Raw genomic sequence first — 17,759 nt, forward strand, 5'->3', positions numbered from 1 at the left:
CAGTGCATCCGGAACTACCCCACAACCTGCCAAATACCCACCCCGCGGCCAGAGGGTTTTTACCCCATTATACATGCCTCTTTCCGCGGCCTTGAAGGTCCTAATCAAGAAGGGACATCTGAAACCTCTGGAATCTCGCCCATTACCCAATCCCCTTCCTGCTTCCCACAACCCAGCCAAATACTGCGCCTTTCACCAGCAGCATGGTCATGACACCGACCAATGCTTCAGACTCCGTCATGAGATCCAGGAACTCATTGACAACAAGGTGATAGCGCCTCCCCTAAAGCCCAATGTCACCACAAATCCCTCCCACGACATAACCAAGCCCCACCACCCAAACACATCAACCTGATCCAAGCCATGGCCATTCCATATGACCCAAGCATATACATCACCCCTTCCCATCTACCCAAGCCGGAGGTGTTCATCCCTGACAGTACAGACTTGTGCATGATGAGCATCTCCCAAACCCAACCTAAACCAGTGGCGGTGACCATTGGAGATAGAACTGGCGAGACCTTGGGAGAAGATGGGAATAATGAGTCAGAGTCTGAGAAATCTAGGAGCTTTGCATATAACCCGAGTGGTTACATCATACCAGCAGATCAGTATAAGCCGAGGGTAGAGTTGCCAGTAGGGGCAGAAATCAGCATGGTTCAGGGAGATGGGCCCAATCAATGGTTTGAGGACTTGGCAGAATTAGAGGGAGATATCGATGATCTTCAATTCTTTGATGAGAAAGATCCAGGAGATGCGAGCATCAACTAGTTTGACTTCACTGGATCAGCAGAGGTTACAGGGTGGCTTAGCGACGAGCCAGATGTTGTTGAAGAGCAGCAGCCAGAACAGGGGCAGTCAGAAATCAGAGGATCTACAGCAGCTGGAAGGGTCGGGAATCAGGAGGTATCGCCGAAGAGCACCAGTGCAAAGAATTTTGCTCAGAATTAGAACGAAGTGTATATAGCGGATGTTGAACAAGAAGCTACACTGAGGCGGTTTGAACAAGAGAAGGTAGATGATGATAATAGGGCTAGAAAAGCCAAGGTGCCTGAGCGTGCGGAATGTGCTGCGAGCACTAAAACGGTTACAAAGGGACCAAAAAGTTGTCTGTCAGTTGTTGAGGGCACATGGTGGGAAGACGATGATTTGCGTCTAGCCTACACTGACCAGGATTGGGGTCGAGATTTACCAGATGATACATGGTATACCGAGGAAGTGGATCAGATGACTCGGAGCAGGCGGCACTTCAAACCCCCACATCTGGACCAGCCGGAGGCATCCAGAAAAGACAAGGAGGCGGAGAAGCAGAAAGAAAAACTGCTGGAGAAAGAAGCTGTACTGAAGCAGCTTAAGAAGATTCAAGCAGACATCTCCATCTGGGGACTGCTTATGGCCTCAAGAGTTCACAGACAGGCTGTTTTATTAGCTATGGATAAAGCCAAACTCTCAATTGACACCACGCCCGAACAACTGGTAAGGTTGGTTTTTCCAGGAGGAGTTTCCCCGACGTTGACCTTCACTAATGAGGAGTTGCCGCCTGAGGGCTCAAATCATAACAAACCTCTCTACATCTCGGTGGAGTGCAGAGAAAAATGGATACCGGTGGTGCTAGTTGACACAGGATCCACAATCAATGTATGTCCGGTAAGAACGGCATATGCTATCGGGTTGAAGCCCGTGGATTTTGTACCCACAGCCCAGGTGATACGGGCTTATGATAATACTAGCAGAGAGGTGATGGGGACTGTACAGATCCGGACCAAGATTGGCCCCGGAGAGCATGACATTGAGTTTCACGTCTTGGATGTTCCAACTACCTTCAACCTGTTCCTTGGGAGGCCGTGGCTGCACCAAGTGAAGGTTGTTTCTTCCACCCTGCACCAGATGCTGAAGTACCTTAACGGGAAAGTAGTGGCCACTATTTTTGGGAATTCTTCGATTCATACGCTGCCAGAGGTTTCTACGCCAGTCTTGGAGATTGAACATGGCGCAGAGGATATATCTTTGTCGGGGTTCACCCTAGCTAAGGATCGGGTTGTACAGAACATACTAGCTGTTGATGAGGGGCTATACGTCAGTGCACAATCTGTCTATCTTATGAACAAGCTTCAACACATGCCCGGGATGGGACTAGGACGTAGTGGCCGGAAGGGCGTCGCAGCATTGGCCGAAGTGCCGCACAACCCATATGCCTTTGGTCTAGGTTATCAGCCTACCAAAGAGGATTGGGCGAGGAAAAGGAAAGAAATGGTTGGAAGAGCCAAGGCAAAGCAGGCCGGGAAGCATTATGAGTTAGTGCACCGACCTATCCAAGGTACCCTGAACGGACGCTTTGTCCGGGAGGGAGAAGACTTCCCATTCTGCGGCTTCCCAGAGCCATGGCTGAATTCAGAGAAGCGACACTTGCTCGGGTTCGAGATCTTCTTCGACCTATAGTTATCCGGGGATGATGTTGCCGAAGAGCAGACAGACCTATCAGCTGAGACTAAGCAGTGTAAGAAGGAAGGCGTCGAGAGCACAGAGATTGAAATAGGGGTAGCACTGGCTTGTCTACTCTCGGATCCGCAGATCGCACAAGAGTGCTTAGGGGACGACCTCTCAGTTTCCATGGTCGGGAATGGAGCAGCTGTGGACCCAACTTCAAACATCCTGGATGCATCCATCGCACCTCCCCTAATGTGGCTGTATAATGAGACTTTTGTTTTTGGTAATTCCGGGTTAGGTAGTGAGCAGGAACCTAATTCCACCGAGTTTGTGGAGTCGAAATCAGGTTCCAGCTCATCTGAGTCTGAGTCCGGCATTCTTGGGGATGATAACCCAGATACCGCAGTCCTGTCTAGGTCGTCTTTTTCTTTTTCCTTTGAGTCTGTTGTAACAGAGGAACCAGGCGATCTGGATGTTATCAATGAGAATGGTATGGCAGTTGCTTCTGAGTATTTTTCTGTGCCTTTAATTTATTGCATTAATCAGGACTTTCAAAACTTTGATGAAAACGACGAGGAAGAAATTCCTCCGGTTTTGCAACGCTTAATTGAACAAGAGCAAGAGAGATTTGAAAAACCTTTGGTTGATGAAATCACCACAATTAACGTGGGTACTGAGGAGGATCCGCTGCTGGTCCAGATCGAGTCCACGTTGTCTTCGGAGGAACGCAAGTACTTAGTCGCTTTGTTAAAAGATTTCAAAAATATTTTCGCGTGGTCCTACGAAGACATGCCTGGAATCGATCCTGAAATTATACAGCATCGGATCCCTCTTGACCCAGAGGCCCGACCTGTTAAGCAGAAGCTTCGAAGAATACGCCCAGACTAGGCTCTCAAGATCAAAGAAGAGGTCACCAAGCAAATTGATGCAGGGTTCTTGTTGGTATCAGAATATCCTACTTAGTTGGCCAACATAGTTTCGGTGCCAAAGAAGGACGGCAGAATTCGGGTATGTGTGGAATTCAGGGATTTGAACAAAGCCAGTCCGAAGGACGACTTTCCTCTACCGCATATCGATGAATTAGTGGACTTCACTGCCGGGCATGCGCTGCTCTCGTTCATGGATGGCTTTTCAGGCTACAACCAGATTTTGATGGCACCCGAAGACAGAGAGAAGACTGCTTTCACTACCCCGTGGGGAACTTACTATTATAGGGTGATGCCGTTTAGGCTGAAGAATGCTGGGGCTACTTATCAACGGGCTGCGACCACAATTTTGCATGACATGATCCACAAAGAGATTGAGGTGTATGTGGACGATATGATTGTCAAATCCAAGGAAAGAGAGGACCACTACACCGCCTTGCAGAAATTGTTCCAACGGATCAGAGAATACAGGCTGCGGCTGAATCCTCAGAAATGTACGTTTGGTGTTACAACAGGGAAGATGCTGGGGTTCTTGATTACACAAAGAGGTATTGAAGTCGACCCTTCCAAAATCAAGGTCATCTTAGAAATGCCCCCACCAAAGACAGAAAAAGCGGTGCGAGGCTTTCTAGGTAAAGTGCAATTCATAAGACGGTTTATTGCAAAATTAACCTTGACTTGTGAACCACTTTTTGGCCTCCTGAAGAAAGGGAAAAAGTTCTAGTGGGACGGCCGATGCCAAGCTGCTTTCGAACAGATCAAGCAATATTTACAGAATCCGCTTGTGTTGTCACCGCCAGAACCAGGGAAGTTGTTGATTTTGTATCTGTCAGTAACCAACACGACAATGGGCTGCATGCTTGCACAAGAGTCTGAGGACAAAGTGGAGAAGGCCATCTATTACCTGAGCAAGAAGATGCTGGAATATGAGACCCGTTACACTCCACTCGAGAAGGCTTGTCTGGCCTTGGTATGGGCTACCAGGAAACTGCGGCACTACCTGTTAGCTCATTCTGTAATTCTGGTTTCAAGACTAGATCCCATCAAATATCTTTTTAAGAAACCGGCACTTACGGGTAGGCTAGCTCGTTGGTTGCTTCTACTTTCTGAATTTGATCTGAAACATATGACTCGCAAGTCTGTGAAAGGGAGAGCGGTAGTGAAGTTCCTAGCCAATCACCCAGTGGAAGGGGATGAAGCAGATGAGTATATGTTCCCGGATGAGGCCATTCTGCATGTCGAAGAAGAGATTTGGACTATGTACTTTGACGGAGCGTCTAATCAGTACTGATATGGGATAAGAGTGTTGCTGATAGCACCCGATAATTCCCACATACCCTTAGCGTTCAAACTCCGGTTCAAAGTATCAAACAACGAAGCAGAATATGAGGCGTGTATCGCTGGTTTAGAAGCTGCCTTGGAACTAGGGGCAAAAAGGTTGGACGTCATTGGGGACTCGAACCTGGTTGTGTCTCAAGCAAAAGGAGACTGGAAGGTTAAGGAAGAAAGGATGAAAGTCTATCATCAAACCCTAGACGTGTTGATCCCCAGGTTTGAGAAGTTAAAATTCACGCATCTGTTAAGAGAGAACAACAGGTTCACTGACGCTTTATCAACTCTATCTTCCATGATAGACATCCCTTTTGGAGTCCGGATGTGTCCGATCATCATTGAACAGAGATATGTGCCGGCTTATGAGCTGATTGCTGCCATAAATGAAGTATAAGATGAGAATCCCTGGTATGATGACATTTGGAACTTCTTGGAGAAGGAGACGTATCCACTAGGGGCAAATGCCAAGGATAAGAGGACAATTCAAAAAATGGCTGCTCAGTTCATCATCTGCGGGGGTAAACTGTACAAGAGGGGTCATCTCGGGATGCATAAACTATGTGTTGATGCTAAAGAATCCAAGTGCCTGATGGAGGCCATTCATGGAGAAGAGTGCGGAGCGCATACGAACGGGGTGATGTTAGCTAGAAAAATTCTCAGATAGGGTTATTACTGGTCAACCATGGAGGAGGATTGTATTGGCTTTGTTCGGCGATGCCACAAATGTTAGATCCATGCAAACCGCATGAACATTCCGCCGTCAAAGTTGTACAACATGACTTCGCCGTGGTCGTTTTCAGTTTGGGGAATTAATGTAATTGGAGCTGTCACTCCGAAGGGGTCAAATAGGCATGAGTACATTCTCGTAGCGATAGACTACTTGACGAAGTGGGTTGAGGCCCAATCTTACGCGGTGTTGAAAGCATCTCATGTTGCTAAGTTCATCAGGAACAACATCATCTGTCGCTACGGGGTCCCGAATGAGATTATTTCGGACAATGGTTCCCACTTCAAGAAGGAGGTGATCGACTTGTTGGAGAAATATAACGTGGCTTTTCATAAGTCATCTACACATCGGCCGCAAACCAATGGAACTGTTGAGGCCGCCAACAAGAACACCAAGCACATTCTGCAGAAAATGGTGGAAACCTACCGGGACTGGCCAGATAAGCTGTCATTTGCTCTGTGGGGCTTCTGGACTTCGATTCAAACTTTTACTGGCACAACTCCGTATTCTTTGGTTTATTGAATGGAGGCTATGTTGCCCATCGAAATTGAGGTGCCGTCGTTACGGGTACTGGCTGAGTGTCAGATAACCGAGGCAGATTGACAGCAAAGCAGGTTCGAAGAACTCGACTGAAAGCACTGTACCATGTTCAGGGATATCAACGGAGAATTGCTAGGGCTTTCAACAAGAAGGTTAAGTCCAAGAATTTGAAAGAAGGGGATCTTGTGCTTAAAGACAACTAAGCTCCCATCCACGACCCTAGGGGCAAGTTTAGACCTAATGGGACTGGCCCTTATATCATCAAGTCAATCTGGTCAAGTGGAGCTGTTGTTTTGATGGACCTAGACGGCCTAGAGTTCTCCCAACCGATCAACATGGACAAGTTGAAGAAATATCACCCCTGAGTGGCTCGCTTGGTCAAAAACCCGAAAGGACAACCTAGGCAAAAGTTAGAGCATAAAAAATTTGAAATGAGAAAAACTGAGCTCGCAAGGTTGAAAACCCAGAAACGGTAGCCTTGGCAAAAGTTATAGCGCAAAAGGAGAGCGTTAATACACGAGTGAACCCGGACCGAACTACGTAAGGCTTGATTCCCATCTTTGGGATACGTAGGCAACTTCATTCTGAAGTCCAGCCATAAACACCTCCAAATCAACTTTGTCCATGTAATCAGCGTGGTCATCTTTGTCTATTCTACATTTAAGAGCTCGGTTGTGATCTCCAGTGCAGTGTTGTTCAGACTAGGGGCAACTTACCAGTGGATAGGATCCGGGGTTGTGCATCTCAGTGGCAGATCTCGAGCGTGTCCAGTTCTGATCCATATCAAAAATGGTTTTGAAAAGTTTTAATAAAAGTTGATTTTGCTCAAATTAATCTTTTTACAACTTAGACCATTTTTGGACCAAACGAAAAATTTTCAGTACCCACAACCTTCAATTATGTTGATTTCAAGACAGAGTTCTCCTACTCTTGAATACAAATTGAAGTTACTTTTTATTACATTCATAAAGAAAACTTGAAAGTACTGATAAAGCAATAAATTTGGGGCATAATCAAATCAGGTGTTCCTACGCCCCCTCCCAGAGCTCGTGGAAGCCTCCGATGGTAAGGTAGGCCCGGCCTGTGCCTCTTCATTCAGCCAAACTATGCACTCATAAAAAAGGATACAACTAAAAGTGGGAGCGGGGGCCAGAAGTTCTCTTGCCCTCCATGCTGCGTCATACCAAGCTAGATGTGAGCCTCGAACCAGAAATGCAGCAGGGTACTCTATCTCTCCTTCTGGACAGGTCTGATCATGGCCAAATTGGCACCGGAATCGGAACGGAAAATAAAAGACACTCTGAGTCAGGCCGATCAATTGAATTCCGGGTTGGCGGGACATGCTGTAACTCATCGCCGGTAGATTGAGCCAAGGGCAGCGCCAGGCAATATCAACGACGGACAGACTGCACATCCACTCGCGCCACCATTCCTCATCAGGGGCATTGACTAGTTACTGTCGGAAGAAATAGCTGCGTGCTGAATATGCTGGGCATGAGTCCACAACCTTCAACTTATCCATTAACCATATCTGGGGAGGGATGAAAAATGAGAGACTAAAGAATAGAGAGGTGTAAGTTGAGAGAAAAGTGAGAAAAGGGATTTGAGAGAAAAATCGAGCCTGAAGGCCGAGTGATGTGAGGGATATATATGTGAGGAAGAAGGGAAACATTACCTGCAATAGTAGTGGACTCCCCGCGAATCTAGTCGTCTCTCGACGATGAATAGCATCCAAGCCTATCAGTGTTTCAACTAGCGTCATTGCAATGCAGCTCTTGCCCTCTTTTAAACCCTGGGCAACCTCAATCAACCGAACGCTGAATCCTCCGGAGCCGGGTGCAAGCAAGAAATGAGACAACACGCACAAGCAGAGCGCATGTCGCCGAAAACCCTGCCAATGATGGTCACCGCGATCACCGGCATCAGAAAATCAATGAACCAAGCTAGGGATGTCCAATTCTCCGTCATGAATCAAGGACCGAGCGTCATGAGAAGTAAGCCCGCACATCCGTCCTAGGGCTTGGATGTGACCGAAACGGAATTGGGGCAAGATCTCTTCCTCACGGTCGAACTCCATCAAAGCTCGGAAGTCTTCAAGAGTGGGGCACATCTCTTGTCCGCCAAAGCTGAAAACATAAGTGACCACATTCCAACATCTTGCCACGGCATGGAGGAACGGAAAATGCAGCGGAGTGCGGCTCAGCCTAAATAGTGCATTTATCCCGAAGCTTCGGAAATTCAGCTTTTCCGAGCCATCCAAGTTGGCCATCCAATTTGAGAGATTTTGAACAAGAAATGCCTCCATTTTAAGCAAAAATAGTAGTGAACTGAAGAAACTACGAAGCTGGGACTTTTGTAGAAGATAAGGCTTTGAGTGGAAGACAGGTGTCAACATTCTGGAGGTCCCTGCCATTGTTGGCCGACCGACCACTGATCATGGTCGACTGGCCATCTTTTTGGCTGATTGTCTCTCTTTTTGGGCTGATGGTCACTAACCATGGCCGATGGCCTCTTATCATGGCCGATGGCCTCTCCCCCTGTTCTCTGACCTATCCATGCGTTGAGTATCGGGATATCTGGTGACTAGTTCCACTTTAAGAGGCCTTTCGATGATGATCTTGCAAAATCACACCTGTGTTACCTCAGTTTGACCCTCGAGTTGTACTATTTGTTTATCGAGTTGTTGTACAGTTGTTTATCGAGTTGTATTTTGTTTTCTTGTCTTGCTTATCGAGTTGTGTTTACACTTGGTTGATATGTCAAGTTCGTTGTTTTGTTTATCGAGTTGTTTTGTTCCCTCTTTTTTGTTAGTTGGTTCACTATTTGATCAATGCAATTCGAGTGTGTAATTTTCAAACAAAATTCATCTCATTCACATGTGGTATGGTGCGATACGATGCGATGTATGCAACACTTCAAAGAAAAAAAGCTGTTTTCATTCCATCATTTGCAAAAGTACAAAGTTTTGAAGAACATAAATCTGCCTAACCCAGTACAATGTGCAAAAACTCCTAGTATAAAGGAAAATAAAGCAAAAAGAAAAACAAAGAAATGGAAATAAAAGAGCAGCATCTGAATCGGGACCGGCGCCTCAAGAGCGTGAGTCACTCCTCGTCCTCTTCCTAGACGAAGGTCCAGGCTCATCGCCGTCAGCTCCGCCGTCTGAATCTAAACCTGAGCTGCCGCCGGTCTCATCTCCATCCTCAGAGGACTCTAACTGCGGGCTCACTGTCTCCTCATCAGACTCGTCATCGTCCGAGACAGGCCTCCGTGAGCTGCTCCCAGACTGAGTACGCCCAGCCCTGCTACGGTTGCGCACTGAAATCCCTCGCCCCACTCTCTCTCCTCCTCGGGCAGGTGCAGATGGTCCCGCTGGAGCACCCGTTGCGGCTGGTATCTGAAATGGGGCCTAAAAAGAACAAATTGGCAAATGCATCAGTGAAGCTGAATATGGAATTGAGTACAGTTTATGAATGCCGTGAGCAGTGTGTGATTGCCGTGAGCAGTGGATGATTACAAGGTGTGGTTGCCGTGAGCAGTGTGCAAGTACAATGTATGAATGCCGTGAGCAGTGTGTGGTTGGCATGAACAATGTATGAGTACAGGGTATAAATGCTGTGAGCAATGTATGAGTTACATCAATTACGCAGAGTTTTGGGACTAAAGTTGAAAGAACTAACTAGGATGCCATAAATGCCCAGCAGGTCCATGCTCCTCTGCAGCATCCCCATCACTGAAGTAGACAGCTCCAGAGCCTGTCTAGTGTACTCGATAGAAGCCTATAAAAGTGTTGAAGTGATTAGTATTCTGCGGGATATCAAATGAAATGAAATGACTGTACAGAATGCAAAGTATGTCACATACTAGAGCCGAGCCTCGAATGCCGACAAACTCGTGGTCAGCTGGGGGAGGAGCGATAGGAATCTGGTAAGTCTCTCCAGTCTGCCCTCGACATGTCATCATAGTGGGCAGATCTGGCCACTCTGCTCTCCATCCCCTCTGGAGCCTCTGTCGCGGGCCTGAGTTGGCCTCGACACTCCCGCCCCTGTTGCGGGTGCTGCAGCTCTCTCTCTATCAGCTCGCCGGGTACTGGCCAGAGGCCACATCAGATAGGTCTGGATGAAGGTTGCTTAGTCTCCCTCATCTCTGAAAAAATCTGCATCCCAGCCGATCGTGAAATCGATCATCTCCTGAGGGGTGTACCTCTCTGTGTATCTCATGTGCGTCGGATGTGGTATCGGGACTACCGACTCAGGCAAGCCGAGGGTCTATCGCAGGAAGCGCTCGCCTAAATACCAGGCTCGGCAGACCGGACCGTCAAGCAGAACCCGAAACCGAGCGGTCTCTCAAGCACCTGCGTACTGGTCCCGCACTACATCAAACAATACAGCCCAGGGCTGCCAAGTGATCTGCAAATGACAAGATATACAGTTTGTTATCTGATATTGAAAGTACAATGCAAAGCGAAGCTTAGATGAACTATAAAGGTTAGAAATACCTCAGCTGCGGCGACAGTGTCAAAGTACCTCCGAAAGAACAAGAAGGTCCCCCGAGGCCTCTGCTCACACCTCTTGTCGTACTTATGAGAGTACGGGACGACAGGCGGCATCTCTATCTCTGGCTCCGGAGCAAGCCTAGGGAAGTAGGCGTATACCCACAGCTGCAGAATGTAACGGGGCAATAATGAGCATGCTTATCAGTAAGGCCGTAGGCAGATAAAGTAGAAATCAGAGAATGGTGTGCAGTGTATTGTGTAGTGTATGTAGTGTACAGATAGTTGAAAGTAGAACTGTAAAGCAGAAAGGGAAAGTGTACCTCCCAGGCTCGCCAGTAACCTCCCAGCAGATGTCCGCTGCGGCGAGACGATAAGCTCATATAGCCATACAGTGTGGCCAGGCCTGCGCCACCCCAGTCAAAGCGCTGGATGCAGGTGACATCCACCAACGCGCTTAGCACATAAAGGCCAACTGTATTTGCCCGGTCGGCAAAGAGAATAATGCCCAACATGAACATCAAGAATCCTCTGGCATACTGCTCCGCCTCCTCGAGAGTCGTCGGAGTCTACCCTCTAAACTGGTCCTCGAACCAGGAGTACCTCACAAAACCTGGTCAAGAGAGAGACGGCCGGGTACCGAGCAGAAAGATCTGGGCAGCGTCCCACTCACCCATATCAGCGTCGAAGGGGATCAGATCACCCCCTACTCCAATGCCAGTCAGCATGGAGAAATCGAAGGGAGTCATCGTCATCTCCCCAGCCGTGGAAAAATGAAGAGAATCGGTGGTGTCCCACCATCTCTCCACCAGTGCGCCCAGAAGCGGCCTACTAGCAGTGAGGCGTGAAAGTCCCATACAAAAAATGCCGAAATCGGCCTCATCAACAATATGGCGCACCTCATCAGGTAGCTCCAGGTACCAGCCTCAAGCCGCAATGTTCCCATACCCCCGGAAGGCATGGGCATCTCCCTGTATTCAAGACAAATAGATGCGAAGCAATGTCAGAAATGTAGTGCTTGGATGCGTCCAGAACTGAGAAAAATGCAGTGTGTGTGCATAAGTTCAAACTGACATAGATATCATGTATGGGTGCGCTCATGGTGAGTTAAGCATGTGGTCTACAAATGTGCTTGTGATGATCAGATAAAGGGCAGTGTCGGCTATCCGAGATGTAAGGCCTATAATGCAGAAAAGAAGAGAGAAAGAGCATACCTCGGCAGCACCAAAGGATAAATGAGACTCCAACTCGCGTAGCAGGAGGTCTACAGGAGCGCCCCGTGCAAAGCTCCTGAACTGACGCAAGCTATCTGGAGGCAGCACGTGTACTGCAGGCTCGTAAGTCGCCGGGTCGAACGGCCTAATGCTAAGCGACAAAGGCTCGAAGTCGGGGTCGACATCCATCTCCAGGGGAGCCCCGCCCTGTGGCATATCGTCCACCATCTCGAAGAGGAGGAAAAGATTAGCAAAAACCTGCAAAATGGACAAAAATGTGAAAAGTCAACCAAAAGTCAGCCCCAAAGGGTGGAAAATGGAAGAAAAAGTCAAAGCTGGAAAAAGTGTACTAACCTCGAGAGAAACTCGTGAGAAACAACCCTAGAATGGTGAAAGTGCGAGAACAAGCACCGAAAACAAATTCCAATCGGTTCAAAGTGTTGGAAACAAAGAGGTTTAACGAATAAAGTTTGTGTGGGGCATTGAAAAACGTGCAAAAATGCCGGATCGAAGGGGGAAAAGTTCCTAGAGAGCTAGGGAAAGGTTTTTCGGACTTGGTGGTGTGAGGAAATGAAGGGTGGAGGTGTATATAAAGAGACCCGAACCAAAATGGCAAAAATGCCCCGAATCTGCCATTGTTGGCCGATTGGCCACCACTTTTGGCCGATGGCCTCCTTGGTGGCCAACAAGTGGCCGATGGCCCCCCTGGTGATCTTCAGATGCCCAGTGTCTCTCCTGTGTGATTTCAGACTGCTCTGAGTCCTTGGGATTCGAGAAAGTACAAGAAAAGTTCACTGGTATCTCCGCGGAGGTCCGAACTTGTGCAAGATTCAACAAAAACCGTTATGGTCGAGGTGTGTCCTTTCTGAAATACGTTGTGATGAACCCTCCGAGAGAGACGGCACTGTGTGTGCAGTTCCTTCAGAGCTGGTGCGACCAGACGACATTGTATGTGTAGTTCATTCAGAGCTGGTGCGGCCAAACGATATTGTATGTATGGTTTGTTCAGAGCTGGTGCGACCAGACAACATTGTGTGTGTAGTTCATTCAGAGCTGGTACGACCAGACGGCATTGTGTGTGTAGTCCATTCAGAGCTGGTGCGGCTAGACAACATTGTATGTACGGTTTATTTAGAGCCGGTGCAACCAATCAACACTGCGTGTGTAGTTCATTCAGAGCTGGTGCGGCCAGACGATATTGTATGCACGGATCATTCAGAGCTGGTGTGGCCAGACGATATTGTACGTACGGTTTATTCAGAGCTAGTGCGGCCAGACGACGTGGTATGAACAGTTCATTCAGAGGAATCTTAGGTAAGATCATTATCTTTCCCCAACAGTTTATTTCATTCTTGTTTCGGTTAGAAACATTGGGGCATGCTCCGATGTTTACACCGCTCGTTCTGTTTATCATGTTGCGGGTGTGTGTCGCATATGATCGTTACTCTTTATATCATATTGCGGATGTGTGCCGTATATAATCGTTGCTCTTTATATCATGTTGCGGGTGTGTCACATATGATCGTTGCTCCTTATATCATGTTGCGGGTGTGTGTCGCATATGATCGTTGCTCTTTATATCATGTTGCGGGTGTGTGTCGCATATGATCGTTGTTCCTTATATCATGTTGCGAGTGTGTGTCGCATATGATCGTTGTTCCTTATATCATGTTGCGGGTGTGTGTCGCATATGATCGTTACTCTTTATATCATGTTGCGGGTGTGTGTCGCATATGATCGTTACTCTTTATATCATGTTGCGGGTGTGTGTCGCATATGATCGTTGCTCTTTATATCATGTTGCGGGTGTGTGCCGCATATGATCGTTGCTCTTTATATCATGTTGCGGGTGTGTGTCGCATATGATCGTTGCTCTTTATATCATGTTGCGAGTATGTGTCGCATATGATCATTGTTCCTTATATCATGTTGCGGGTGTGTGTCGCATGTGATTGTTGTTCTTTATATCATATTGCGGGTGTGTGTCGCATGTGATCGTTGCTCCTTATATCATGTTGCGGGTGTGTGTCGCATATGATCGTTGCTCCTTATATCATGTTGCGGGTGTGTGTCGCATATGATCGTTGCTCTTTATGTCATGTTGCGGGTGTGTGTCGCATATGATCGTTACTCTTTATATCATGTTGCGGGTGTGTGTCGCACATGATCGTTGCTCCCGAGGATTGCGTGTTCTTTGCCCTTCCTGCGTGGTTTGTGGTTAAGATTACATAATTTTCTTACATCCTTTCTGCGTGAAATGTGGTGTGGTCCATGTTTGTTCGCTTCGTGTAAGCTTGCTGTAGCATTTCTTTGCATATCACTTACATCTAGATGTTTCATCTCAGCTCTCATGGCATGATCATAAGTTATGTTCCACATTGTGCATATCTTTTGCATTTTGCCCCAGCCTGCGGGCACATACCTTTGTTGTTTTGTATGTTTGTCTAAATCTTTGGCCTTGTCAAAAATGGATTGTCTCCGAACTTTGACATTCACTCCCATCATCTTATGACTTCCGAATTCTGTCAAAGAGGGGCAACTGTAGACACCCCATTTTTGACCGGCTTCAAGGCTTGGACGTCATCGTTTGAACACGCAATGATTATCCATGCTTGTGTTTGTTTTGAGTTGCGAAAAGTCTTGGCTGCGCGCCTTGCCTTAGAATCTCTTAACTTCTCTGTTTCGTGCTTGATTGCGGACCAAGAGCTTGTGGATGTGTTCCTGAGGGAAGGGAATGGCCCATCGACCAAACCTCCTGCCCACCGGCCACCTTGTTTGTTCAATCGGCCAAATGTGATGGCCGGCCGGCCAGTTTGACTGCCGGTCGGCCACTTTGATGGCCGGTCGGCCAAGTGTGGTTTTCAACAGATATCTCTGTAGACAGCTGGCACAACTGTCATTCTAGGCCATACCCTAGCCCATACCTGGACGTGGGTGTTCTGAGGAGCTACAGATTGATACATATCTATATCAATCAAGCTCTCTCACATAACACAAAAGAGACATACAACTTTGAGCAAAAAAATATCTCTCTCTCTCTCTCTCCCTCTCTCTCTCTCTACATTTTCTGCCTCTCTCTCTAAGGTTTAGGGCTTGTTTGTGCTCAAAAGTGCATTTTCTTTGCACTTTTGCACACAAACACCTAGTTCTCTACCTCCTTCATTGAGCTGAGGTCCGTGGAGGTGATTTTTGGGGTGATTTGAAGCCTTTTTTGGTCCAAAGTTGCTGATTTGCTGCTGTGCTTCAAGGGTGAGCTTCTTACCTCTTTTAAACCTTGTTTTCATAGCTTGTTTTGTCATATTTGCATGCTGTTTTAGACTTACCTCTCAACTAAAAAAAGTCTTGTTTTTAAGTCCCTAACATGTTTGTTTGAAGTCATTTTGGTGTTGGGGGTGATCTACCCCCTTTTGAGCTTTGTTTTGCCTTGTTTTGGGCCACTTTGGTTGACCTCCAAGCTGGTCTTTTCTTGGCCCTTTAACCTATGAATTCTAGAGGAATTTCAGTGGTGGGGATGGGGTTTTGAGGTCCCAAATGGGTGGGGGTTGTACCCCCTCCCTTGCTTTTGCCGGTTTGTGTTAATGGCTCACCAAATGAGCATGTGTTTCCATCTTCTTGAGCCCTTGTTTGAGCATGTTTTTGTGACTTTTTAGACCTACCTTGACTTTGTTTTTGCTTGGTTTGGTCACCCATTGCATGCTTCTAATACTTGTAGTGTAATCCTACTTGAGGCTCACCAAAGTGACATGTTTCTCTAGCATGATTTGGCTCCTCTTCAACATGTTTTTGGTAGTATTTTGGCATGTCATAACTCTATTTTGCATTGGTTCGGACACCTCTTGCATGCTCCATGTACTTGTAGTGCAATCCTCTCTCTAGCCTTAATATGTATCATATGTTTAGACCATCATTCTAGCATATTTTGGCTTACCTCTAAGAAGATTTTGTCCATGTTTTGCCATGCTATAGCTCTGTCTTGGGTTGGTTAGAGCATCCCTCATTTGCTTCTTGCACTTGTAGTGTAAATCATGCTTATTGGCCTACTTTGCTTGACATTTTACCCTTTCATTCTAGCATGTATTGCTTGTGTTTAAGCATGTTTTTGGCATTGTTATGGCATGCTTAGGGACTGTTTTGAGGCATCCTTGATCACATGACATTGTTGCATGCTTGTTGAATAGTTCACGGTTTGCATAATATGACATGCTCATGGTGCTTGCATGGCGTATGTTTAACATGTTGTCGCATGTGGTAGCTTGTTGCATCGCATGTTGTGGCATGCTTGTTGCATTGCATTGTGCATGCATGCTCTGTGTTCCTTAGGTTGTTGACGCCTTTGATTAAGCATGATAAGATGGCCAAATTGTTGACTCCATGTATTGTTTGCATACACTCATTTTTCTATCAATTGATGCAAGTCGACCTCTTTGGCCATCATGCATTGAGATGCGTGATTGGTGGCCCGAGGGTCGAGCACCACTCCTGTGAGTCTTAACCATGATGAGGGGTGTGATTGTGCATACATTTCCTTGAGAATACGCTATTGTGCCTCTGTTAGTGCTCTGTTGCAGCAAAAAGCAGATCCGGCAGAGAGGAGTGGCCAACCGACCACATAGAAGGCCGATCAGCCACCTTTTGTTGCTCAGAGATGGCCGATGGGCACCAGACATGGCCGATGGCCATTCCTCTTGGCCGACCACCTCCCTATTTCTCCCTGAGGTAGAGCAAGAGTGTCCTGGAGGTCTGCACTTTTTTTCAGAGATCAAAAACAATGCAAACAAAGGCAATATGAGGCACAATGGTGGATCCTCGCAAGACGTGATCAAGCATACATCTTTCACCGATCCAAGGCAGAGCTGCAGCATCTTGTTTTTTTGGGTTATGTAATTCAGTTTGTTGAGTTAATTTGTAATAATTATTCTTTTGGGACTGTAATAATTAGTATTCTTTCATGGACATTGGACTTTAATCCGTCCCGTGTGGACGCGAGTGTTGTAATAAGTGTGCGTGTGTGTGATGCATGTCTTTCTTTCCCCCTTTTATTTAACTATTGTTGTTAGTTAGATTAGGGCATATTTCAATTAGCATACTTCATGTTTGCATCCATGCATTCGTTTTGCATGCACCGAGCTCGGCGCATCATACTAGTCGCATTGTATTTCAATTCCTACTTGAATACGTGCTCATTGTTGCATTTTCACATGCCATCTTAGAATAGTTGAGCCTATCTTAATTGCATTTTGCATGCATTGCATTAGGCATTTTAACGTGAACTAGGATCATGCATGATTACTAACTAGTTTCTGTTTTGGTTTGGAGTACTAGGTATGTTTTACGCTTTAGCATCCCTGCATGAGTGTGAGTGCTAGCATATCTACCATGAGGCTATGTGCTTATGTGATATAACTGCATGAATGCTTGTGGATGGAGGTCTTTTGTTTGGATTGGGACAAATTCAACCAAACCATTTTCCGAAAGCCCACTGAGGTGGCAAAACCATGTTTTTACTAAGCCCACTGCGATGGCAAACCATTTTCTCAAAGCCCACTGAGGTGGCAAAACCATGTTTTACTAAGCCCACTGCGGTGGCAAACCCTTTTTCTGAAAGCCCACTGCGGTGGCAAAATCTCTTTTTCCTAAGCACACTTGAGAGTAGCAAATTCACATCATTTTGAGGTCAACCGCGAGTTGAATTTGTTCCAATTCCTACGACTTGATCTATACTTGTATGTTGCGTACATCACATAGTAAAGACTAGCTTATAAACCGGAATAAGAACACATGTGTTTTCAAAATAACATATCATGTTAGTAGAGGTCGATCCTTTGAATCGGGCGAGTGGAGGTACTTTCATTTGATGACCTTTCCGGCTCGTACCTAAGTTCCCGAGCCTAGGCAACTTTAGTGACGACGGATCTGTGGCCTTTAGGCATGAGTCAAGGTTTCCTAAATTCCCAGAAATAAATATTTAGGTGGCGACTCTGAAATTTGGGAAAGCAATCCATATTTGGCACTTTTCAAACTTAAAAAATGATTTTTCAAAACAAATTGTCCGATTTGGACTCTTTGGTGATTTATCTCACATTGCACTTTGTGGGATTAGA

The 17,759-nt window shown here is 46.6% G+C and overlaps 1 protein-coding gene across 1 annotated transcript; it reads right to left on the reverse strand.

The window, feature by feature from the left end:
* Positions 1–8,886: 8,886 nt before the first annotated feature.
* Positions 8,887–10,364, reverse strand: LOC114259662 (uncharacterized). The gene is made up of 3 exons (XM_028199686.2): positions 9,817–10,364; positions 9,633–9,731; positions 8,887–9,361 (listed from the first exon to the last, which is right to left on the reverse strand). The coding sequence occupies exons 1-3, from the start codon at positions 9,913–9,915 to the stop codon at positions 9,044–9,046; spliced, it is 516 nt and encodes a 171-aa protein (XP_028055487.2). The 5' UTR covers positions 9,916–10,364; the 3' UTR covers positions 8,887–9,043.
* Between the last annotated feature and the right edge of the window lie 7,395 nt (positions 10,365–17,759).

The sequence above is a fragment of the Camellia sinensis genome, chromosome 12 (assembly GCF_055761805.1).
Source record: "Camellia sinensis isolate YWXY chromosome 12, ASM5576180v1, whole genome shotgun sequence".
NCBI lineage: Eukaryota > Viridiplantae > Streptophyta > Magnoliopsida > Ericales > Theaceae > Camellia > Camellia sinensis.